Source organism: Diadema antillarum, unplaced genomic scaffold (genome assembly GCF_040938485.1).
Source record: "Diadema antillarum isolate AM-2024a unplaced genomic scaffold, OU_Dant_1.0 seq00000329_RagTag, whole genome shotgun sequence".
NCBI classification, from domain to species: domain Eukaryota; kingdom Metazoa; phylum Echinodermata; class Echinoidea; order Diadematoida; family Diadematidae; genus Diadema; species Diadema antillarum.
The window spans coordinates 1,088,940-1,114,850 of NW_027271346.1; the positions used below are offsets into that span (position 1 = coordinate 1,088,940).

The following is a 25,911-nucleotide window of genomic DNA, read 5'->3' on the forward strand; positions in this document are numbered from 1 at the left end:
AAAGAAACAAAATAACACTAAAAAGAAGATCACTGAAAGGTAAAAATACAGGAATTTATAAGATCCATGACTTTTCCATGATATACTTATAATTTTGCATTTCCCATGACTTTTCCAGGGCTGGAAAATTATTTTCAAAATTCCATGGCTTTTCCAGGTTTTCTATGACCGCAGGAACCATGATGTAGGCCTACATATGTAGTTTATTTTCACCTGTAACACCATCTGGTAGTTTGAGCCAGTATTGATAAACTCTCTAATACTACAGTACATGCATTTTCAAGGTACAATGGAAACTAAGAGAGCATGGTAAATCAGGACCGTTTTGTAAAGTCAATCGTGCATTGATTCACTGGCATGGTGAGCTGTATGTACAGCAATGTACTTTAGCATAGAACCCAAGATGGTATGTTCAAATCTACAAGAGAAAGGGAGTTGAGTGTCAAAGTGACAGAGTGGCTGTAATCATCACAAGAGACACAGATGAGCTTCATTTACTTCAAATTTCTTTTATTATACACTTTGGTGCACAAGTCACTTGAAAGCTGCATAGAAATGCAAATACATGTATGTACAAATATACAGAGTAGAGATGACTTCATATTTGCTGTAATGGTACAAGCATTTACTGCTGCACTTTCATGGTATTTCAAGAGAGTGTGTGTGTGCAGTTTCTTTTTTTTGTTTTGTTTCTAAATATGAAAACACTACCTTGTGTGGAAGTAATACACATGTACTCCAAATTTGTAGTACAGATGGGCAAACATTTTCAAACTTTTTTTGTGTACAAGCAAATAAAACAGACCACATGCCAGACAGACAGTTTCATATTAGTAGTTTTTCTTTGCATAATACATGCATGTTTGCAAATTATTACTCTCAGGTACTGTTCCTCTACATGTTTGGCATGAGCATTTTCTTTGACAGCAGTCATGGCACTTGCCTTCTGTATCTCACAACAGTGTATTAAAGCTTTATTGCATTTGCAAGCCCATGTGAACATAAGCTGGTAAAAGTGCACAAAAAGCGTCATAGATTGCAACCATGAACCTCTTGTCAACATAATCATCACTGTAGAGGAAGGTACTGTAATTATCTGACATTCATCTTTTCCTCTGGACATTACGGGTATTGCTAAGTATGGAATAAGATACTGCTGTCTCTCACATGGTTTATTTCTCATATTTCCTTGGAATATCATGTCTCCCACACATATGAAAGGATTGTTTGCAATTCTTTAACAATTACAGGATAATTACTTGTGAATGAGAGATTTTTCATGTGAATTCACATTGATAATGGAGTATCAACACATTTTGTATAGGTAATGGAAAATAGCTCTCATATGCTAAACCAGTAGACATTGAGCAGTCTTCTGTAAGAATGAGAAAGATGGTTGATATACTTGTGTGTACCAGTACTTTTTATACAGCAGTTTGGTTTCAGTAAGTACAATGGATTATTAACCCGTTGAGAACGAGTCCCGAGTATACTCGGGCAGGTGTCTATGGAAAATGCGTGTTGTAGCAAAATCAAACCGTCCTCAACGGGTTAAACAAGCTTCATGATACATGTATGAACTTCTGTTGTCAGTGCAATGACACAGAGTGTTTTTTTTAGGTAAAAGTAACATACCCACATACATAGTGTTTCCATTGAAACTTGCTTTACAACACTTATATTAGGATATTCATAAGTTACCTGTACTCTGCAGTGACGATAGATTTATTGCCTTTTACAGAACTGAAAAATGTTAGCAACACAGATGAATGTTGCTCAAGGATGTCCCACTGAGGGATATCATTACCGCCTATATGAACTTTAGGAAAAATCTTTTTACAGCACTGAAACCTGCCTTACTCTTATCAATGCAATACAGTAAAACTGTATTTCAAACAATGAGATAAGACTCCCGAACAGAATCTTAATACCTAAGATGATATATAATCTGTCTCTGCTTTTGTTCATCCCAACAACTAAAACTTACTTGAAGTGAAGCAATGATATTGCAATTGTTGTTACTTATTGTCTCTCATCAACACAGGCCACTAAACATGCAAGTTTACACCCATGATCTCAAATCAAACTTTATAATATGAATCTTCATAAAAAATAATGTGGATGAAGCTGCCTTACGTAATACTGACACTATGCTGGTATTAGTTGGGAGGACACACTACTACAACCTCATGCCATACCCCATAATGTGTTGCCACATTATAGTACACATACACTTGTACACTTACTTGAATATGACATCACTAAGAAAGAATGTCAGAAGCCTCCCATTCTACTAGCATCCTCTCAAGGGATGCATGCACTTCAAGGGGGGAAGAAATATCACAAGTCAAAGAGACCTCACTACACTGTACAGACTTTCAGGCACTTTGCGTACAAGCAAGGTATCAATGAAGACACACAAACACATACCAGTACACAAATGATATAAAGAAACACTAAAAGCATCCTTTAGTGGGTTGTAATGGTACGGGTGTTCTGCTTTCATGCCATGAAGCCATCAGCTTTTATCACTGGAGAAGGTTTCATGACTTTGTTGCTTCTGCAGCCTGCAGGAAGAGAAAGCATAATATGACCAAAAAAAAATTTCCTCATAACAACTGTTTCTTCATAACAACTGGTAGGGGTATCCACTATAACAACAGCAACAAAGCATCCCTCTTACCACAACATCCCCTGCATACCTTCACTATAGCATATCTACATGGGATGAACAATGGTCACACGTTTGATCAAAATAAAGGTAACATGATACCTTTTAATTTGGTTTTAAAGGCTAACCACTGTGGCTCACCATTGTCAATTTGAGGCATCACCAATACGCAAGTGACTCCCAGCCAGCCCTGTTTAAGATGCTTCATGCGATTGCTTGGTGGTAACATGGATCCGGTCTGGGTTGCATCTTGCTCACCAGGCCAGTATGCATACAGCGTACATACACACATGAGCGATATTTATACGCATATTGCATAGCTAACTACTGCTAAGGACTAGCGCTATGTAGGACTATGTGTCTGGCGCTGGCGCAATGCACAAAACATACCTATGCCACACTCACCGTTAACTTTAGCGTTTGCTTCGTCAGCCACTGTCGTGTTACCTTTTGAATTCATTTTGCTTAAATCTCTCACAGAAATTGAATTATTTTCTGATGAATTTTCAGTTACATACTTTTTAGAAATAAGCCAGGAAAAGATTGTCGTGAAAATAATTGGAGACATTTATTTGACAGAGAGATTTGTAAAAGAATTGAAGAAGTATTAGCAAGAGACAATGTCATAATCTACCAAAACAAACAATATACATTTCAAAACTGTTTTGTAAACTGGTGTTTTTAAATGTGAGAAAAGTATTTTGTTAACTTTTTTTTTTGCAGTGTGATTTAGAATGTTGAATTTTGGAGACAATGAATACTCAGCTGGGGAAAAAAAAAAAAAAAAATCTTTTGAATTTCTATGACTCAATTTTAAAGTTGTGAAGATGGAATGCTCATCTCAAAACTTTATCTTAATGACAGTCCCTAAGCTGAAAACATTTTTGACTGAGAAAGGAATTCCTTCTCTAGCAAACACAAACAAAACCTTTTGTATGACTGGCTGTGAAAGCAGCTGAAACATCCTACTGCGGTACAGCGGTATTGAGCCCTGTGACAGGGATGAGTTGGGGAAGAAGTGCCATGCACATGGTAGAGATTGCTGGACACTTCAAACAAGTCACATCTTTCATCCAGATGTACTTTTGGAGATTTCTTTGCGTATCATGTGTCCAGTACACTGAAGCTTCACAGTGATGACCCATGACTCTAATGGTTGCAAATCAGTCAAATTGAAACCTGTACACTCTTTCTGCACTAAATTCAAGAAAAGGAAAAAGCTAGCAATGAACAAAATGCACGCATTGATTGCACTGCATTGTATGTGAAAAAAGATGCGGGCTAGAAAGCCGGAAGCAACATTGCCACCAAGCTATCCTGCAGTGCATCTGTGACAGGTGTTCTGTGTATTGGCAATTTGAAGAACTGACAAAAGTCAGTAAGTGGTATTGGTATTTATTTGGTACCCCACGGTACCAAACACAGTGGAATATTGTTGTAACAAGACCAGATTTAACAAGATACCCTATGTAGAGCAACAAGTAAATTTTGCAGGTCTCATTCCTTTAAACATTCTTTGTTTTTATCCCTGGTCTATCGAGATACCCAATACGAGGAAATTTCAGTGGTCCCAAGTAACTTGTAAAAACAAAGCTCCCTGTACTGCATCACACTACAGATTACATTGTAGCTACAGACTAGCTACACATTATGCCCAACCTGTTGGTGAGAAAGTTATCTCATTATCATGTTTGTTTTAAATACAGAGTATGCTGAAAAGTCCATAATATGTAAACATGTGAAATTCTGAACTCGCATTGATACCACCCAACTATTTACTCTGAATATTCTGTTTTATTTGTGGGGATGCAAGTGTCATGGTAGAGTGGAGGGGGTATGTAATGATCATTTACAAGGACAAGTTTACTATGGATTCCTATCATCAATACAGGAGAAAAAACATACATTCACATATACATGAAATATCACTGGTACCAAACAAAACTTTAAAATACTGTACACTTCATCACAGCATCACCTCTTTGTCTTATGTGAGTCAAGGTGGGGCATACACCAAATGTTAGTTTCTGATGTGTAATCAAAGAATGTGTATAAGATGTAGACTGGTTGTGAATTCCCAAAGTATGTGTTCAAAAACAGAGCAAGGAAGGCAAATAATGACTCTTTTACTGGCAAAATTCTCTCATACTAATAAAGTCTTGTTGTGTGTTTCTAAAATCAGCTCGCTATCATTAAGTTGTGCCATAGATCCCAGGACGATTATCTTGCAATCAAAATGAAATTTTATTGTATCAGTATTCGTTATAACAAGGTGCATCTGTATATGGCTTCGGAATAGCCCTTCTGGAATTTCATACATTGATACCTTTCAAAATGAACAAGCCAGATTCTTACTGTCTAGAAGGCAATGTGTCTACACGTGTGGGGCTTTCCTATAGATTCCCCTGCCAAATCTAAAGACAGAATAGTTGTTAACCTCTAATAAAAGTGCAGTGTTACTCTTTCATCCTGTAGAAGACTTTGCTCACCTGTTGTGTGCCCCATGAAATGTAGTCTGGCTTGGTAGCAGCATGGTACTCATCAATCAGCTGCTGCACTACCTCCCGTGAGTCGTCCAACTCATCCAGGTTGTCACGGAAAATGGACTCCTTGCGGAATTGTTCGAGAAAGGCCTCACGTTTCCGCAGCTTGTCAAACTGTTGACATGTTCTTTCAAAGAGCTGTGAACCAAGAGTACGGGGGATATCAACAAAGATTATTCAACCTTCAGGCAAATGAAACAAAAATTCTCATGTGATTACAAAAGAGCAAAAAAATATCAATTTATCTACACATATATGTGTGATCTAAAGCAATGGTAGTCAATTCATTCTTTCCATACAAAAATCTTTTGGCATCATGGCACATCCATATCAATCAAGAGCACTGTCACAGTACCTGGAAATGTCAAGCATGCACTATAAAATGTCTATGAAATCATGTGAAAATCAGTACAACAAAGCTACCTCCATTCAAATATGATTGCAGAAGTTTAATGTAGGTGTCCCCATACTTAAACATGTCTACAAAATAATGTTTTCTGTCCACAATTTTCCCTCTAAACCATGATAATTCAGTTGTTTATCACCTAGGGATATCACACATAGTTGTTGGAGAAAATTTTGAACAGTGTTTTGACAATTGGAGCACCAACTACCATACATCTACATAAATGTGAGTTGAGAAAGAAGACTTACTGAGACAATACTTGTATGGTTAGCAAGCATGAGGCCACTGACTCTGTGTGCTGTCTGAACATATGGAGACTTCTTGGACAGAGCAACCTACAAAGAGATAAACATAACAATTAATATACACAATCAATGATACCTTGAAACAAGCCAGAGCTCTTCTTTATTCAAGTTCCTCAAGGATCTGTTCTTCTGGAGATGACTTTTAGTATCAGTCAGGTATGCCTAGAATTAAAACTGACAAACTATGGTCTTCAGGTATGAGAAATGAAAGTAGTTCTTGATATAATCTATACAAGAGACCCGGGGGTCACGCGCTCACCTGAGTATCGCAAGTTCACCTTCCATGCATTCTTGCAGACTCTTACCTGAGAACATTGGAAACTTATGGTGGGGGTAGCTTTGAGAGTGGGGGCATGGTGTCCATTTACATATTCCATCACACTGGTAAGAATACCTGCCAAGTACACTGTACTTTATAGAATGTTGGATTATGCAGCGTGGGAAAAAAGACTTAAGCCCTATCACTTTTGATTAGAACTAGAAAAAAACATTACTGAATATTCATTAATTTAGGAGGTGTGGATCCCCTGGGGCCCCAAAGGAAAGCATGGTGCCCATTCAAACACTTTGAGATCTTATCCCTATGGGAATGCTACTTGACAAGTTGGGTGAAAATCCATTGTTGTTTTCAGCAAGAAGATGAAAATTTAGGCCCGCATTTGGACACCCCCCCCCCCCCCCATCCCGCTTCCTTGGGTCCCAAGGGGGGGGGGAGGGCACCTCTGATTCTCCCATGAACAAACAGTCATCAACATACTGACTCATTGTATTAACTTAGCTCAATCACTTCCGGTTCTAGAGAAAATCTGAAAGATTCCTTGCAGGGGGGGGGGGGGGGGGGGGGGGGGGGGAAGGACCCCTGGGGCCCCCCAGGTGGGGCATGGTGCCCATTTGATGGAATTGAGATTCTATCCCCCTAGGGATGTTACCTGCCAAGTTTGGTGAAAACTAGTGATATAGGGTTTTCAAGAAAAAGATGAAAATTTACAATTTCGGTCCAAATTTACACCGGTGGGGCATGGTGCCCATTTGATAAGAATGAGATTCTTTCCCCCTAGGGATGCTACATGCCAGCTTTGGTGAAAATTCATAATGGCATTTTCACGAGAAATATGAAAATGTACAATTTGGACCCTATTAGGACCCCTCCCAACCCCCCTCCCCTGGGTCCCAAGGGGGGCACTCCTGATTCTGCCATGAACAAACTTGAAACTACAGTCATCAATGTACTAATTCATAGTATTAACTACCATTTCTGGTTCTAGAGAAGAAGATTTTTTAAGATTCCTTAATTCTGGGGGGTTTGGGCCCCTCTGGGGGCCCACCAGGTGGGGTATGGTGCCCACTTGAACAAATTGAAATCCTATCCCCCTAGGGATGCTACCTGCCAAGTTTGGTGAAAATCGGTCAAGGGGTTCTCAAGAAGAAGATGAAAATGTAAAAGTTTACGCACGACGGACGACGCACGCCGGACGCCGGACGAAGAGCGATCGCAAAAGCTCACTTGAGCCTTCGGCTCAGGTGAGCTAAAAATCTGACATCTCAGGATGTTATTTATGAGCCTAGATATACAGTCCAATGAAACATATATAAAGCATATGCTGTAAGTACAAGTTTCCTTTGTAATGTTGCCATCACAGTTTGCAATATGAAGTTAAACAGATATAAAGCATATTGTGTACAAGTTTTCCTTTGTAATGAAGTCAAATTCTTTTCAGAACCCTGCTGTAGTACTGGGATTTATGATTTACCACCTTCAAATTCATTACCTATAAGCCAGGAATACTACCCATATACTCACAGGTGAAGATGTATAAAACTTTGCCATACTTTAACGTATACACAGAAATATGAAATATACAATTTCAAAAAGAAAAAGAAAATGAAAAAGAAAGAAGCAAAATGTGATTTTCCAATGCAGTGAGATAGTTACCTGTATACTTGCCGGTCCCCAAGGTATGAAGTTTGCAAGTTTCCTCTCCCTGATCCTCTGCAAACTCTTATGAACCTAATCACATAAATGAAAATGATGCATGAGACAAAGTGCGACAAATGCACACACATAATAATTCTGCAGTTTCCTTCCAAATATATGCGTAAGCTCTCATAAGCTACAACACCATATCCAACTATTCTATCATAATTACACAACTTGCTCATTATCAACAATCTCCTTCACAGATGATTCAGCACTACCTCATAGATGTCTGTGGTGATAACTATGACATCTGCAGTTAGGAACTAGGAGAGTGTTAACACTATACAAAGTCATGAAAGCCAACCTCGCATTGTAAATGGCATCACAGTATTCTGAGGGCTATAAAGGTGTTTGTTTGTTTGTTTGTTTGTATTTTTTATATTTTCCTGCAACTGACAAGTATAATTAATACCATTTGGGAGAGCAAATTTTTCTATGAAACAGCTTCTTTTTTTTGGGGGGGGGGGGAGGGGGGGGGAAGAACTGTACAAAATACTGCACAAAAGTAGCAGTTGGCATCTTCGAAAGTTAGCCTACTTCTGGTTCTTACAGAGACCAACATTATCAAAACAGATGTATGATACTGGATTCATGATTCAAGTCAGATAAAGCTTAATTCCTGACAGCTGTACAAATGTATATCCTGTTCGCTGGCCTCCAGTTTCACGATACATACTTCAACCACGATTAGAGCTTGCTCATTGAGAATGAAGCTTTTTATGTACATATAATTACTCATGAATGACACCATCAAAATATTCAAGCATTCATGATTTCCAAATCTAAAATTGGGAAATGTCATTGTTTCATTTTATATTAAAAATATTAAAAATTTGTGCACTGAACACTCTCCCAGTTTACAGTATCTGAGTTTAGGTTTGATTTTTTATGTGGCTGTTTTCCTATGACAGTGCAACTTTTGTCACATGTCGGTGTTAGACAATGTGTTGCCAAGGCAACCATATTCTTAGGGAAAAAAAATACCAGTGTTTTGCTCACTCCATTGGTTGGGTTTCTGCATAGAGATTTGGGGAGGGATGTTGAGTTTTAAACTGAGCAGAATATATTTTTGATCATCCTTGGGCAATGTGCTGCTATGGTATCACAATGATACATTTGTTTGTTTGTTTGCTTGTTTGTTTGTTTGTTTTGGGGTTGTTGTTTTTTTGGAAAGAATATCATATCACCAGTTTTGCTGGATGAGCTAACACCATCAGGTCAGGGTAGGGCATCGGTTATATTCAGTTACAATTTTAGTCATATTTGTGTTTGAATTCAGAGCATTTTTGTGTAATAATGTATTATTTGATAATGTTTGTATCTGTTTTACATTGATATAGCTGATTCTGGGTGCATGCACTGGTCGGGGAGGAAGGTCTCGAGCCTCTGTGATTAAGTTTGCCTTTTCCTCCCCTGGCAACCAGCAGCATGCACCTGGAACCACCACAATTTTTATATCATGTAATACGATTTTCTGTTTGTATTTTATGTCAGCTTGTATTGTATATTGAATTGCCGAATAAATAATAATGATAATAACAATAAAAAGCACTGATAAGCAACCATGTTGGTGAGCATGGTGTATGACATGATTGGATGCACAAATATGTTTTGTTGCCACACCATTGCTTCATCCAAGGCTTATACATATTTTACATTGTTTTTGTCTGCCTCTACCAGATGCAAACAATTCTTTGTAACAGTCAAAAGTCAACTGTATAAATATATCACCAAATGTAACTATCATAAATGACCTTCCTGATGATGATGCACAGAGCTCCAACCAATCCAAGACTCTCTTACCTGTGTGGGATCCACTTCGCCCTGGATGATGTTCAGGATAGAGATGTAGCAGTGGTTGCTCTGCCGATCTCGCAGCGTCGTGGAAACCATGATATTCTTAGGTTGCAGCAGACGACGCATTACATCCAGTACAGTTGTCTTTCTCACGTTGGGTAGCTGGGATGAAAAGCAATAGAAAGCTCAAGGAAAGAATATTGTAACTCAAAAGTACCTGATGAATTGTCAGTGTTCTTTAGAAAGAAAGTTTTATCATTTTGTTGGAAGTACAAACAAAGTAAATTACCCCCCCCCCAAAAAAAAAACAACAACAACAACAACAACAAACAAACTCTAGCTCCAACAACAATTTTGAGCATCTGTCCTTTCCCCTGTAGGTCAGCAGTCTTCTCCCTTATTCCCGTATGTGTCTCACGGTATAAAATTTATGTTCTTTCTCCAATAGAGTCAAATTCCCATCAGACATTTCTAGACTACCCTTTCATGTTGTTCTTGCAATGCTTGCACTCTTGACTCATTCATAATAAGTACACCAAATTTCCACAATATTTCTCAACATATAGTAATACAATGGTGTGCACATCAACTGAAAGCAGTGAGATGCAGGTATGATGCTCTGGGCTTATTGATTCAACCAATATCTGAAATATCTTTGTAATTTTTTTTTTAATTTCAGCTTGTAATTCTTTACAGAACAAGCTGAACACAATGTCCTGGCTGTTATAAAACTTACAGCTGTAACAAAGCTTGAAACTTCCTGAATAAAGGGTAATGATAATTAACATTCACAATTTCATGTCTTTTTTACAAGGTATGAAATCAGACTTGAAAAAAGACATCTAAGTGTCTTGACACAGAGTCTGTACAATTCATTAAAAAAAAGAACAGAGAAATTAGTTTGCAAGGAGGGAAGCATCAACAGCAACAAGACCGTCAGAAAGACGCTCTCAAAATTTTACATTGTAAGGCGAATGTGTCACGTGCATGTGTGTGTGTGTGTGGGGGGGGGGGGGGGGGGGTTCTCAATGTGAGACTCAAAGGCACCAATTAACGAAGGTGGTTTAAACTTAGACCATGGTTTAAATTCAAACATTAGTCTAAAATAAGCATGAAATAGGCACACCTTTGACTTGCACGTATCAACATGCAATTGATGTTGGACGTCTGTTGGTGTATGCAATCTATCAGGCACATCTATGCAAAAGAAATTTGCATAAACCATGGTCTAAATTGAACACCACCTTCAAGGATTTGGGCCAAAGAGTTTTACCTCCCTTTCTCACCTTGGTGTCTGCTCCTAGTGTCAAAGGAGTATAGCCTGTCATGAGGAAGTGAAGCCTTGGGGTGGGAATCAGGGAAGCTACCAAACCTATCAAGTCATTGTTCATGTAGCCTGGGTAGCGCAGAGTGGTTGTGCTTGTTGACATGATTGTTGACACCTGCCATTCAAAACACATATAAGTTATATCATATATATATATATATATATATATATATAAGTTAGCACATTCAAATAAGTCTAGATCATAACTGTGATATCCTTAGTAATGTTCACAGTACAGTCCGACCTTGATTATACAGCCATCTATTAACCGGATCCCTGTTACCCAGATGTCGACTGGCTGACATTTGTTCATGTATTATCAGTGCCAAATCTCACTCAAAACAAACACACATTCAACCATTATCGTGTGAATACGAGACGAGACATATTCCAGTCATTGCAGCAGACTGTAAATTAATCCCACTACAACACTGTAGCTTACAGACTAGTATGATGATCATTTGTTTATAGACCTACCAGGGAGTGAAATAGATCCATGGAAATGGACATTAAACAATCAACACTTTGCTTTAGAAGCAGAGATGATATACATTTGTGGTTACCGCAAGTATTTCAGACACCATTATCAGCAGCATTATTGTAAACACACACAGCTGCTAGATATCAAGGGAGCAATAAATTCGTAATAACATGTATATACCCCTAGCATGATATGCTGGAAAGTGCTGTATTTGGGCATATCTCTCTTATTCGGCCAAATCGCTTTTGGGACACCTGCCTGTCCCGTGGCTGGTTGATCATGGTCAAACTGTAATACTATCACAGACAGAAGTTGCTATCCATGTATTTCTCTACAGAGAGCCATTGTTGGCAAATGACCTACAATGTATGTTTTCAATTACAGTAAACTTCACATCAGTCAAAGTCCTTGGAGGTGGAGAAAGTCTCTTCACACACACAACTACTCAAGAAAATGCCATGCCTTCTACAGACCTGCCAAGTATTACATTTTTCCTGGAAGTACTACATTTTTTTCCCCACAAAATAACAGCAGTATGTTTTTTTTGTCATAAAACATATCTAAGGAAATATATAGTATAAGGCCTATATCGTGGTAGAATGTCTGACGACAATACAAAACTGGTGCCCAGTCAGAGGTTGCTAACTTTAGGATAACACCCTAAAGCACTATAACCCTATTCTAACTGGGGGGGTCAATGACCCCCCCCCCCCTCAACGTTTCGCGCCACAATTTCGCAACGCGCAAAGCTTTTGCCGCGTCGTTTCACGACTTTTTTCATTGAAGTCTCCCGCATATTTTGAGACCAAATTTGCGACGTCCGGGTACACCATTTTGAAGTTACGTAATGTTTTGCATATGCATGTCAACCAAAAAACAGCTCAAATTCATGATATCGTGTGCAAATCCAATGCAAATTGTGTTTTTTGGTTAAATTGATATAAATTAGATTATTTCAACTTTTAACCATTGAAATTACTCAATTCTAGTGTAGATAAGCCTGAAAAAGTGCCTGCAACAAGTTTTGGCAAAAAGCAATAGAAAACAAAAGGTTAAAAAAAACAAGGAAATAATAGGAAATTAACAAAACAATATAAAACAAAAGAAATTAATTTCAATTGAGCTATTTTTTTACACGAAAATTGTTTGATGTGTCTTGAGGAATTCTGACACAAAAATTTAGCAATCCTCCAGTCTTTTTAATGGAGTTATCGGTGAAAATATGATTTCATGCACAAATTTGCATAATTAATTTATTAAATATAGAAAGGCAATATTTCTCTATTGTATGACGATGTAATCTTCAGGCAAAATATCGCGACGATCGCGCAATCGGCGGCCGAGATCTTAAGGGGGGGGTCAAATTGACCCCCCCCCCCCCCTCAGTAAAAACTTGGTCTCAAATAGCCCAGTCAGAATAGGGTTAAAGGGGTTTGAAATGGAAGACAATTGTGCAATCTCCTTTGATGGGATCATACCGTAACTTGTCAATTTCAAAAGCAGTAAATTTGTTGGTGTGCTCTCTCTGTGTACTCTTTGTTTAAAAAAAATGTTCACTGTACAATGTCCCACCCAATCATCGATTACATTAGTGTGCCGGGAAAGATGTGGGTGCGATTGGCTGTTGCAGAACAAGATAGCTATCAGCCGGTTGCATGGATGTATACCATACAAACAGTGTACACTGCAGCTGAGCATGCGACGATACTCGTTATCATAAAACCACTCTCTATACCATGCTGTCTATGTACACCATCCATTTGCACACATCATGTTATCCACTCACAAATCGTACTGTGTACAAAGCACTGTGATACAAGCACATAGAAATCTTGGTTTCTGTGCACTTGTATCCTGCATCATATGTGTACTACTCATCTTGGGAAAAAAATGTAAGGAGCTTCCTCACAACAAAAACCTTCACAGAGAAGCAGAAGGAAATGTTCTTGTCCTTCGTCAGGAAGTACTTTGTGTCTGTTTGTGATTATGGGATCAAAAAGTTCCCTTTAATGAGTTTATTGAACATGCCAGTGTAGCTGATCCTAAAAAAAGAATGGATGCAAAGTTGTTGTTTTCTTTTTTTCAGTACTGTATTCTGTGAAGAAGATCCACCTCATGGAAGAGCAAGTAGATCAGCTAGGGCCAGGGTTTGCTCGATACCAAGGGCCAAGGGGATAAACTTGAAGGGGCTTCTAACAATGTTTTCCTTCAATGACTGAACATATGAACAAACAACCTTACTTGAGCCAAATATATATTCAACTGGGATTTAATATATGAGGCTTCGAGGCAAATCTTACAGGACTAAATTTGATTGCCTCTGTGAAATTAAAGTTTCTAATGTTGATTATTGTTCATTACCGTTACCTACTTTCTGGATGGGCTGTATATTGCGCAAGATAAACAGATCATCTTTAAATATTCCTCATTTGATGGAAATTCCCTTTTTTTTTTCCTTTTGCCATTATGGTTTTTCGCTTGCACAAGGCTGGCAGCTCTGTTGGTTTTGACTTGGGTATTTTCAGATAGCATAGGAGCAGCATCTCTTCAAATTTAGCTTCAAATAATACCACTCTAAATCACAAGCGACTATGAAGTAAGAATGTGCCCACCATTTGATTGATCTGAGAGAAGTCTGGATTCTGGAGATGAAGGCGCTCAGTAGCAATTCTGTTCAATGCTGTGTTATCCAATACAACCTGAGAGGAAAATAAAGAAGGCCATTATTACGATCAACACAGTTGTGCTTTATTGACAAAGTGAACTACTCTCTCTTGTTTTAATGTTCAGTTTATTGATTACAATTGATGCTTGCATTTCCTACAAATGTACACTTAAATATCTAAATTCTATCTAAATATCTAAGTTCAATACAAATAGTAAATTAACAAACCTCATACCTGCTCAAAAACTTCATTGTACGTAACAACTTGAAAGCGAAATGTGACGTGTTCCATTTTGCCCAGAGTGTAGCAGTCTTGTCACCTAAACGGAGTACCATTTTGAGTGCAACTACTGTCAACCACCCAGATTAGAAAATTTGACAAATGTCAGAAGTTTTAAAGAACTCTAAATGTTTTAGGAATGTGCAACTTATCCGTAATGTCAGCTGTACGGTCTCCTGTAAGGCACTTATCAACGCAAAAAAATAAAATTGCAATACCTACTTCAATTCCAATATGTGAATAAAAAGACTTTAGTTGTCAAAGATGACACACAAGAAGAAACTGTCAGTGCTTATCAATGAGGAAAATCATAATTGTTTGAGATATTCAAGTTACTGCCATTTCATTGCTAGATGATGCCTGATGTACAAAGTTAGTAATATCAGTGATGTATGCCTCACGCCAGTCAAACTTTCACCGCTCTTTACTCTTTTAGCACTTCCATTAAAATAGGTCTATATTTTGAGGAAATATTCATTTACAATCACTTCTGAATGAATCCAAGAAATTATGAACCATAAAACATGCACTCACCACACAGTCACTGTTTTGTGTCAGTCTCTTCAATGTCAGCATAGAGTTATACGGCTGTACAACAACATCACTGATCTCATCTTGGTTGGGAAAGACAGAGTATGTCTGAATCAACTTCTTGGGAAACCTAAAGGTGCAAAGTGAGGATCAGAGAGAACCAATTTATTGTTAATCATCATTTGAGACCCTTACAAGAGCAAAACATCAGAAGAATCTAAGTTTAGAGTACAGGTACAGGAAGGGCAACATAATTAACAAATCTCTACATTTACAATACTTTCATCTAGCCAGCAAAGATCACAACTTTCATTGTAAAATTCTGGAGCATTTCCTGTAATTGGAGAATGCAATGACGATAACTTTATGCAATGTCTAGATACATCAAAAATCCAACTTAGAATGACTGACAATACAATTCAAAACTACTTCACTTCTATGACTATGTCAATTTGCTATAAACATTTGAAATGTATGTGTCCTTTATATGTTTTTACCTGACAAGGCTTTTTTGGGTATACTGAATGCTTTCAATCTTTATCTCTCGAACAGACAGTGCACCCAATGTAATACGAACGCCTTCTCAATATATCTGTTGCCAAATCAAGTTTTGGTGGATATCTAAGTTTCTTTTCAATGTCACTTCAACATGAAGAAGTAAAATGGACACAAACATGTACAAACAGTGGGAAACTGTGAAATCTTAAATGTGTCACAAACGTTCTTGGGCCTGTGTGTTGTTGATCTATTAATCAAATCAGCATAGACACAGGGGAAACACAGTGCAGTTACACCGGTATAATGATGTCACTCTGTATCCAGTTCAATCATACACTCCCAGAAAGATTTTGTTCTTGTTTCTTCAGCTTTAAATGTCAACATGTATAATTTGGTGAAAATGAGTATATCATCCTTACCAGCTTCACAAATAAACTCACTAGTTTGCCCATATGTGAATTACCTGTCATTGATTTTCTCTAGAATGTAGGATCCCATGCCAGAACCCGTACCTCCTGCAATGGAGTGACACAGGACAAAGCCCTGCAGAAGACAAAACACACAAGATCATGGTCAGGTAATGACTGGTAATTGCACTCATACGCTTGTGAAAAAAAAGACATTGAAGCAAGCATAAAAAAGTGGCAACGGTTTTCATAGAGAGATTCAGACCTTATAAGACAGGGTACCTTGTCTCTCCCCATGGAACAAAATACAAAATTCAATTGGTAACACATCTAGCATGAGAAGGAGCACTTTACCGACCTCCTGCTGAAAGCAGGGGGATTGATATTACAGTACTCTAAACACAGGGGCCCGAATTCACGAAGGTGGTACAAATGAAACCATGGACAAAAACCATGGAGCCCCAAGTGTCGCACAGAATATTTTGTTACGAAATTGGTCATTTCGTCGACAAAAAGACTGTTTCATGAATGAAATTATCATTTCGTGGACGAAATGTTCATTTAGTTACAAAATGTTGTCAATTTGTTACAAAATAATCATTTCATCGATGAAATGACTGATTTCGTAACGAAATATTCCATGCAACACTTGGCGCTCCATGTTTTTTGTCCATGGTTTAAACCATGGTTTCATTTGTACCACCTTCGTGAATTCGGGCCAGAGAGTACACGTAACAAGTTGAGGGTGCATGTACTCTTCATAAGAAATGAAGTTTCGTGGAATTCTCTTCACATATTTCTTTACATTATTCAGCAACTAAAACTTTACAAATTGTTTCAGCCTTCTTATCTGGCGATGAGAGCACATGGATTTTTTTTTAAATCAAAAACTAAAAATTCAATAACATTGAACACTTCATCTGGGCTGCCTAAAACTTCACTGATGTGTTATTGTAGTTTGAACTTTTTTTTTTTTTTTTTTTGGATTCACTGCATTCATGTACACATTTAGGGTAAATTTCCTTTGATTTTTATGCACAGCTTCTGCCTTCTGTCTTGTGTAGGTCTACTTTGTCTTTGAAAAAATGATTTTTAATGGAAAATGACAGTCAAACAGCAATCAAACTACCATGGGCCTCCATGGAGGCTGATTGGGTAGTGATTCTTTTCCCTGTTTAACTCTCTGTTGAGGTGCAACATACAGCAATATGAATCTCTTTAAAGAGGCCGTGTTCAGAGCAAAAGTTTCATCAAAGTCTGAAATTTATCTTAGCTCTGGATGACTTGACATACCTCAAGACTGTCACTGCCATCAGCCTCCCTGTCGATGATGTCAAACATTTCCTCATAGAGTCTCTCTCCCTGTTGATCACAGAACATTCGTCAGCACCAAATATACTTTACATTACATGATGAAAGTGACTGACAGATATCATTAAGACTAAAATTTTAGATTGTAATGGCTCAATATCAGAACTGTTACTATCATGATGTCTACGATAAAATATTACCATACCACTAAACTATTTGCAAAATAATTTATTCTCGTATTGTATTGTCTATAAATAAAAATGTGGGAATAATAATAATAATACAAAAAATATATATACAGCACCTACTACTATTGAAAATTTTCAAAGCACTTGACAGTCCAAGGTAAAAAAAACAGAAAAAAAAATTAACACAGGACTTACTTAAACAACAACATATCAGCCAATCAAAAGTTAATAATGGTAATCGTTGATACTGTTGTTCAAATGGGTGAGTCATGAGTTTCTTTTTGAAAGTGTCAAAATTGGTTGAGTCCTGAATATGGGTAGGGAGATTATTGCAGAGAAGGTGAGCACAAATAGAAAAGACCTGATTACCAAACAGTTGTTGGACCACAGCTGCTGGAACCTAGCTGCACAAGATTTCATGCTTTGCACTTGTGATGTGCACTTCATGAACATGTACATTAGTGCAGAATATCAAGATTTTTTTCCCCCATGCAACATGATAAACTAAACTCTTGCACCACCATGATGTACAATGTGAGACAATGAGGCTCAGAAATTAAAAACTTGAAACATTGTTAGACAATGCTTTGTAGCAGCAAAACATTTTGTACATACAAATTGTACACATTGTATGTCTCAGCGAATCAACATGGACACTCTACAGAAAATGTGGATAGTAATTTTTGCTTGTAACAGTATATATTGTACTGTAGAGAAGTAAATTCCAGGAATGGAACAAAGATTTGTCAACACCCCCATGACCTGATGCTTTACCAGACCCGCTAATATGCAAATACATGTACCTTCCGGCCAGCCCTTTTTCAGATGCATTGTGGGATATCTTGGTGGTAAAGTTGGATCCTACATGTATGTAGGCTGCATCTCATTCTGCAGGCTAGTGTGGGAACAGCGTACATTATTGTACGTACATGCAAAAATGATATTATGCACATATAGCTACCAACTGTTACTACTGGCACTATGAAGAACTATGGGTCTGGCCCTACTATGCACATATCACAATTGCAATGCTACTTGTACATGCAATGTTGACTTTACAATGTAGCTCTCGCTTTGTCTACTAAGGTCTTGTTACATTTTTTAGTTTCTATAACTCCATTTGTAACTTGTGAAGATGACCCATTCATCTCAGAACTTTGTGGAAATGAGTCCCTCAGCTGAAAGCATATTTTCTTGACTGAGAGAGGAATTAATACCCTAGGAAACATGACCTTGAATCAGTGGCTGTAAAAAACAGCTGAAATATACTAACAGCATCTTTGAGCCCTGTGACCGAAATGAGTTGAGGAAGAAGTGCCCCGCACATGGTAGAGCCTGCTGTTGCTCTGTATCAGTGTTTTGTGCACTGACAACACCAAAAATGGTTAATACCATATCTGATAAGAACATAGGTTATCTATCTGATGTGTTTTAGTACCAAATAACAGTATACCTTCATTATCTGACTTGCTACTGGTCAAGTTCTTAAATATCATTGAATATGATCAAATCTGTTACTGGGACATCTTAGCATCAAATGAATTGCAGAAAGGCATTCAAACCCACCTGAGTATACCCAGAGGCCCAGTTGTTTCCTGCACCACCGCCATGTTTTGAGAGGTAGATGTTCTCTGGGTTGTACAGGTTGGCATAAGGTGAATTCAGAATACCATGGATAACCCTTGGCTCCAGGTCAAGCAAGACAGCTCGTGGGATGTAGTGCTCATCATCAGCCTTTCAAGATCACAAGTGTGAGGGAAAAGCAAAACTAAATTAGCGTACTGTGCACTCCTGTTTCAACAAACAAGGTTATAACGAAATTCCGGTTACAACGAAATAGAAATTCAGGCCACAACATTATCCTCCGTATGTTTTTTATTGTTTATTTGTTCGGTTATAATGAAATTTCGATATAATGAAAAAACCTGCCGATCCCGAGGACTTCGTTGTAACGGAAGTCCACTGTATCACCTAATTACAGACGAATGACAAAAATATTGGGCAAAATTCAACTGACAACAGAATGAAGCAATATTAACATAAAGAAAAAATCTTTTTTGCGAAGCATCTTTCGGGAAAGATGTGTGAAGGCTGAATTTATGCATAACCTTAAAAACAAAGTACATATACATACACTGAAAAGTGTGGAAGAATTACGCAAAGGAACATTTTAATTAAAGGACTTGAATCTACATAGAGACAGCATGGTGGCATGGGAAGCCTAACAACAAGCAAATTTGATACTCAAATCAAAGACCCCTGTTCTGTCAATGGCATCAGTTATATTCACCCTGAAATTTAGTTTGTGTAAATAGAAGCAGGAAATTGCAGGAACAGGACAGTGAAAGTTTGAGCAAAGTCTGAGGAAAACCAAGAAAGTTTGGAGAAGACTGAGAAATCAATCAAACACACATTAACTGTTTTGTGATGTCACACGCAAGCCCACCTCCATATGCTCTATACTATAAAACAAAATACAGCTGTTTTAATTTCCCCATCAAGAAAATTTTCATTCACCAACACACCCTTAATTTGATTATTGTTAACACTTTTCTATATAACACCTGCAATCAAACAATATATTCGGTCATCAATAAAGAGAGGGAAAAAAGAGATTTCATGGAATTTCATGCACAGGGTATACAGACAAAAAGCGTATACAATGTAAATATGCTATATTACCAACTTGCCAATTTGTGCTTGATTGAGCATAACTTAAAAATATCAAACATGGCAACTTTCTTAGTTTTCATCAGAATTGCTCAAACTTTCAATGTCCTGTTCCTCTTATGTTTCTGCTTCTATTTACACATGCAAATTTTCAGGGTGAAATTCTCCTTCACTTGAAGAAAAAGAAGAACCCATTGACACTAATCATTACTAGGATTAACCCTGCCCATAAATCTGAAGTACAAATGCTGATATACATACATGTACGTAGTACATTAGTAGAGTCTACATCATTTAATCTAACACTACAATCCCAAAACCCTAGAACCAGCCAATTCAATTTAATCTTTAAAACCAAATCAATCATTACACCTCGAAAACCACCCAATCAACCAACCAACAAGGTAACAACCATCATCGAAACCACTTCAATTCACCTGTATTTAAAATTTCAATATTTGCTACAGACCTGATAAAAGAAGACATCTTTCCTGTCTGAGCCATCTGTTGCAAAATCTTCAAGGATCCCTTCTGGACTGATGCCATGCTCTAAGCACAGTTGCTTCCAAAACTCCATTCCAACTGAAAAAAAAAAAAAAATCAAACAAGGTCGAAGAAAGAGAAAAACCCAACACAGGTCTAATTTACAACACTACAGACCACTATACATTTGTACCCTACAAAACTAGAGTCTAAGCACCTTAACTATAAATAACGAGTGCAATTCGATGTCACTGATTTGGTTCAAATTATTAATACCACCATAGGGTAAACCTACCAGAATATGGTCATTTAAGCTTTTCTGCGGTACTTTTTCAAACTAAAATAATACATACAAAATCATCTACAATATATGTTAAATATATCAGGCTTCTTTTATCTCAATTTTGGTTTTGTTAAATAAAGTAGGACTTTGATTATCTGGCCATCGATTATCTGGATTCTCGATTATCCGGACTTCGACTGAATGACAATTTTTGTTTAATGTTTTCATGTATTTTCATAGCCTGACCAGATGCCGTGCGGAGCAGGGTGTCAGATGAGTGGGGCCTCGCCATCACATCGGGAAACCACAACACAACTACATAACTTATAAAAACTTATACGTTACCGGTATTTAAAAAAATTTATACATTACTCACCTAGAGTGCATGCTTATATTACAGAATGTACATACTGTAAAACATGATATATTCGCGGCATGAAATTTTCGCGAATTGGAGCTGACAGCCTTTTTCGTGGCATGAAATTTTCGCAAAGTGCCACTGGCGTTCAATGCATATAGTGTAAACAAGAACTTTCGCATGCATTTTAATTTCGTGAATCTTGGCGCTCGCGAAATTAAAGTGCATGGAAAATTCCTTGTTTTACAGTAAGTCCATCCTAGAGAGCCCTCGCAATAAGTCCATGGGACAAAAAAATGGCACTTCTAGCGCAATCCCTGACCGTCGAGGTTCATCGTTGCAGAATTCAAAATGGCGCATTGACCACTCGGCACATTATGTGCGCGCATGCATGGCTAAAGTACAGCGATCTCTTGCATGTGTGCGCGCGCTCTTTGGTAGCAGCACGGTCTACAGCGTGACCTTTAAAAGTGCATTCAGATCGCGTGAACTCTCGATTATCAGATGTACTGTTTGCACATGCTGCATATAGTCTTCATTTTCGGTAAGTTATGAAATGTGTATGTCAATATCGATAAAATAGCTATGTAGTGTCATTAATGAAGATTACAGTTAATGAGTTTGAGGTGACAAAAAAAGATGTCAAAGTATCAAAACTAAACGCCATCGTAAAATTCGCAGCTGGGCTTGCTTTGTGTTTTGGGCCGCTTTGGTACAACCCAGTCGCTTTATTTATACTGCGACTGGGCTGTGTATAGTTAGTATTTTCAGTACCAAATTTCACTCAAAACAAACACTCACAATCCCATGCATGCTAGCTGCACATAAGACACTGACTAGTCTAACGTTAGACATAAATTTATGTATAGGGTCTAGCAATAAAAGTTAGTACTATAGTAGTAGTACTAGCATTAACTGCGACAGCCGTTTTCGCATCAAGATCGAGGAGTTGTACAAAACGGTGCCGTTGCAGCGCTATAGACCCTGTCTATTTCCTTAATTTTTCAACAAAAACTACTGGGAATTATATACTTACATGGGTCGATTAAACCTAAATGATTCATTTCGGTGACTGTTTGATGCATTTCATTACTTATGATGCAGAAAATGTTGTCTTATAAGCGAATATCTTCAGCTCACCGATGCTCACTAAAACTCACAATCACTTGCACATATGCGCACAGCATGCATGCAGTGCAGTGCATTGACAGCTGTATTGCTCGCTACATGATACATATTCATTTCACCTTATATGCACCGTGCGATAGTGCATGAATATTCATATCCTTGAGCGTCCGTAACGTTGACGTCATTGTTCACACATGCGTAGATGCATACTAATGGATAAAGCACCAAGTCTCTCCACTTAGGGCAGGCCGCTTATTATAATCGTTACATAAATTATATTACTCCTAAAAAATGTGGAAATTTTGGTAATCATGTAGAAATGCACACCATGCACACCTACCATTTCCTTCCTTAATTTGTTAATGAAAACTTCTTGTGGCTGTCAGAAATGTCAAGATAGACCATATCTGACGGTTTCATGAAATTTCATAGCCAACTACAGAAGAAAAGTACGCTGATCGACGGCTGTGTGTAGCGTACAAACATAGCATGATGGATGATCGATTATGTGGAAGAGCAATATAATGATGATAATCGATCGTTGTAGTCTGTGATACAGCCGCTTGTTTGGTGTTTAACCACAATAATTACGTCGGCTCGACAGTAAAGTGGAAGAAAGAAAGTGATCTTGTTGCGTGTGTTTTTTATCGTTTTAGTTAATTTTCTCCTGCGTGTGACTGCATATCTGTCAACATTTTTTGCTGACTAAATGATGGAAGGATAATATGTATACAAAACAAAAGATATATGAAAAAAAATGAAAATTATCCATCATGAATATTGCACAATAAAATGAACCTTTACTACAAAACAAAAACAAATATTGGGGTTGCAGTTCTTGTATACATAGTTTTAAAAAAATGAAATGGAAAAATGAATACTCTCATAAAAACAGTTATTTATACTTCAAATCAAACTTATAAATTAAAAACATGAACCATGTCAATTTTGATATTCTGTTTCTACAGCGCCATGAGTATCTTTTTTAATAGGTAGAATGAGCACTTTATAAGAATTCCACTATATTAAAAATACATGATTGTACACTTTTTCCAACACTATTCTCATTAATCTATTATTATTAGGCCTATATGTACAGTAGATTACTAGAAACAAATCTCCTTTGAATTCAACTTCCTTCTCATCTTCTTTTCTCTCTCTCCCTCCTTTTATAGCCTTACCTTTTCCTTCCACTTTTCCTTCAACCTCATTCTACATGTATTCTCTTTATCAACTTTTGTCATGATAAAATCTTTGCCCCAATTTTTAAAGAAAGGACGTCCAAATGCTGGTATGAATAATTTCTGTATCAATAATTTGAATAGTGATAATCAGGATCATGAAGATAGTGGCAATGAAAACAATGAGAAGAAAAATACGAAAAAGAAAGTAGGGCCTACACATATTGCACAAGTCGTGTTCGATATTGTTAGTAAGTGGCTAATTAGAGACTATACCAGAATCGATTATAACCGTTGACATCGTTCTCTGCGAAATCGATGCACTACTTTCTACGTCGGAGATTATGTTCGCGACCGACATACTTTTCAGCTCCGATTTCTCATTTTTCTTACCTTTTCAACTTTCTAATTCCATGAAAATCTCTGATATGGTTCAATTTAGCAACTCCAATAGCTGCACAAAATTTGATTGACAAACGACGAAGCGAACGGTAGGTGTGCATTTCTACACGATTACCGAAATTTTTGCAGTGTCCAGATAAATGAGTGAGAAGAACCAAGTCGAAAAGGTAATGTATATTTCATTTTTTATTGTCACTGTTTTTATGATAGAAATTTAGCCGTGCTTTATTTGTGAAGTCGCCGTGAATGTGGCAATGGAGTTATTCGTGATTTTTGCTCCCGCTCAGCTGCGAGGTAGCCGCCAGGACCGCGCCTTGCGGCGCGGTCTCTGTCCGGGGCGGGGCTATAAATTCTAGCATATGATTGATATAGCGGCACCAAATGTGCTTTCGTATTGGCAATTCATCTTCAAGATTCTGGTTCTATCAGTCTATAGGAGTAGGTCACAGATCAGCATCAGACAATGAATTTGCTTCTTCTTGCTAACTGTTAGAGCTTAAACCATATTGACTGGTACACAGGTAGCAAAACAAACAAACAAACATACATACATACATACTTTATAAGGTGTGGGACTGAGCGATTAAAATTTGAAAATACGAGTGCAGTGAGCAGCTAGCAGTGCAGTGTAATCAGGTAGACTACATTGATTGACGGTTTTCGTACATGCAATTAAGCAGCATTGATTACTTACTCTGGTTGCCACATTGCCCTAGCTGTAATGTAATTATTTCTCGTGGCATCTTGACGGGTGATTTCTGGAACTGTTTACTCTCGATGCGTGATGAGTTTGTTTGGCGCGAGATAGAAAGTTTGATATCCGTCAATAGAGGGCAGCAGAGTCAATCGGACTCGATGGGATTTCTGCGCTGCCAAAAGATAGTAATACCAGTAGGGTCCATGGTAATACAGTGTACTCAGAGCTTATCGGTGGTGAAGAAGACGTACTAATTAAATCGCTATCTATAAAAATTATATAATTATATAAAAATGATAACATGGCCGGCAGAACCGGGGGGGGGGGGGGCAGGGGGGCTCGGGCCCCCACTTTTTGTGCACCATAAAAAGGAATACATAAGGTGTCATCACTTTGCCCCCCCCCCCCCCCACTTTTGTTTAATCCGGTATGTAAGTAAGTATGTAAGTGCATGGTACTAAAAAGAAATAGATACATGTAGAGATCTTGAAGTGTGAGCGCGGTAAGGTTATGTTTTTCCGCTGAAGACCCTTTTTTTTTTTTTTCTTTTTTTTTTTTTTTTTTGCTTGTCAGCTCATGAAACCCGGAAGTGTCCCCCCCCCCCCTCCCCACTTTTGCAAACGCTCAGTCGGCCCTGGATAAAACCTATAAATAATATTATACATTTATAAATCTTTAAGACCTCTTTTTGGTATATGATAGGGGCAATTATGAGCGTTCTCCTTAGTCGGTATAAGTTCTGTCTGTCTCCAAATATTTCAGAAAAATTATTATTATCATTTTTTTTTTTGAATAGCAATTAGATGTATACTCAAGAGTGCAGCGAGAAGAGGGTGTTTCTAGGGAGAAAATCCAAATATTTAAGTTTTCCTTTTAAAGGAAAGTAATGATAGTTATAAGACTTTAATTCCCTGAGTATATAATATCAGGGGCGGCGCAGCCGTGGGGGCCGTGAGGGCTCGGGTCCCCACACTCTTTGTGCACCATACAAAGGAATACATAAGGTGTCATAACTTTGGGCCCCCACACTTTTTTCAACCCGGAAGTACGTAAGTGGCACTAAAATGGGAGGGGAGAGAATGAGCTGAGTTTTTTTTTTTTTTTTTTTTTTTGCTTGTTAACTGAAGAAACCCGGAAGTGGACGGGGAGAGATGAGCTGAGGACCTTTTTTTTTTTTTGCTTGTTAGCTCATGAAACTCGGAAGTGGGCCCCCACACTTTTGAAAACACTGCGCCGGCCCTGTATATGTATCGTTCCCTGAGTATGTATCGTGATTTTGTTGTTGTCGTTCTGAATCGTGAGTATTTTTGATGAATGATAA

At 37.8% G+C, this 25,911-nt stretch overlaps 1 protein-coding gene across 2 annotated transcripts; it reads right to left on the minus strand.

The window, feature by feature from the left end:
- Positions 1–1,553: 1,553 nt before the first annotated feature.
- On the minus strand, positions 1,554–24,689 carry LOC139730710 (tubulin gamma-1 chain). Of its 2 annotated transcripts, XM_071641577.1 has the most exons (13): positions 24,588–24,689; positions 20,528–20,640; positions 18,955–19,122; positions 17,183–17,251; positions 15,946–16,025; positions 14,988–15,114; positions 14,121–14,207; positions 10,987–11,142; positions 9,707–9,862; positions 7,859–7,933; positions 5,869–5,955; positions 5,161–5,352; positions 1,554–2,567 (listed from the first exon to the last, which is right to left on the minus strand). In XM_071641577.1, exons 1-13 carry the CDS (start codon positions 24,634–24,636, stop codon positions 2,544–2,546), a joined length of 1,383 nt encoding a protein of 460 aa, XP_071497678.1. In that variant the 5' UTR covers positions 24,637–24,689; the 3' UTR covers positions 1,554–2,543. The 2 variants fall into 2 exon arrangements, with proteins under 2 accessions (XP_071497678.1, XP_071497677.1); XM_071641576.1 differs by lacking the exon at positions 1,554–2,567 and having other exon boundaries at positions 5,115–5,352.
- Between the last annotated feature and the right edge of the window lie 1,222 nt (positions 24,690–25,911).

Excerpts from the sequence above, each read along its gene's own strand:
- LOC139730710 (XM_071641576.1), bottom strand. The coding sequence starts at position 24,636 with ATGCCACGAGAAATAATTACATTACAGCTAGGGCAATGTGGCAACCAG. Across the intron at positions 11,143-14,120 it reads TCTCTCAGATCAATCAAATG|GTGTCAACAATCATGTCAAC; the intron begins GTGGGCACATTC and ends TTTGAATGGCAG. Across the intron at positions 5,353-5,868 it reads ACCATACAAGTATTGTCTCA|CTCTTTGAAAGAACATGTCA; the intron begins GTAAGTCTTCTT and ends CTTGGTTCACAG.